Source organism: Eimeria mitis, genomic scaffold (genome assembly GCF_000499745.2).
Source record: "Eimeria mitis Houghton genomic scaffold, Emh_scaff9531, whole genome shotgun sequence".
NCBI classification, from domain to species: Eukaryota; Apicomplexa; class Conoidasida; order Eucoccidiorida; family Eimeriidae; genus Eimeria; species Eimeria mitis.
In genome coordinates this window covers 1-288 of record NW_013577038.1, presented here as the reverse complement: position 1 = coordinate 288, position 288 = coordinate 1, and the positions used below count along the sequence as shown (strand labels likewise).

General features: G+C 60.8%; 1 protein-coding gene across 1 annotated transcript in view; it reads right to left on the bottom strand.

Annotated features, from left to right (window-relative positions):
• The window catches only part of EMH_0097520 (uncharacterized protein), a gene marked incomplete at both ends in the record, with an annotated part of 1532 nt that extends 1422 nt beyond the window's left edge, over nucleotides 1–110 (bottom strand). Inside the window, 2 exons of the mRNA XM_013502559.1 lie at nucleotides 3–19; nucleotides 102–110. Of these exons, the coding sequence (XP_013358013.1) occupies nucleotides 3–19; nucleotides 102–110 (26 nt within the window). The remainder of the gene's footprint in view (nucleotides 1–2; nucleotides 20–101) is intronic.
• Nucleotides 111–288: the final 178 nt, after the last annotated feature.

Below are 288 nucleotides of genomic sequence, written 5' to 3'. Positions count from 1 at the left end.
GCTGCAGCTGCTGCTGCTGCTGCAGCAAGATAGAGATGAGATCCTCTTCTGAAGCGAGGGGCCCCACACCCGCAACAAAGACAGAGCGGGGGGAGAGAGACTGTCTCCATTTTGCTGCTTCTTCTTGTCTGCACAGCAGCAGCAACGGGCCCTTTCCTGCTGCTGCTGCTGCTGCTGCTGCTGCTGCTGCTGCTGATGTTGCTGCTGCTGCTGCTGCTGGGGCGGGGGTCCGTGGGGCTTTCTCTGCAGGCGCCCAGAAATGTTGGGTGAGTGAGGGTTGCAGGAGCT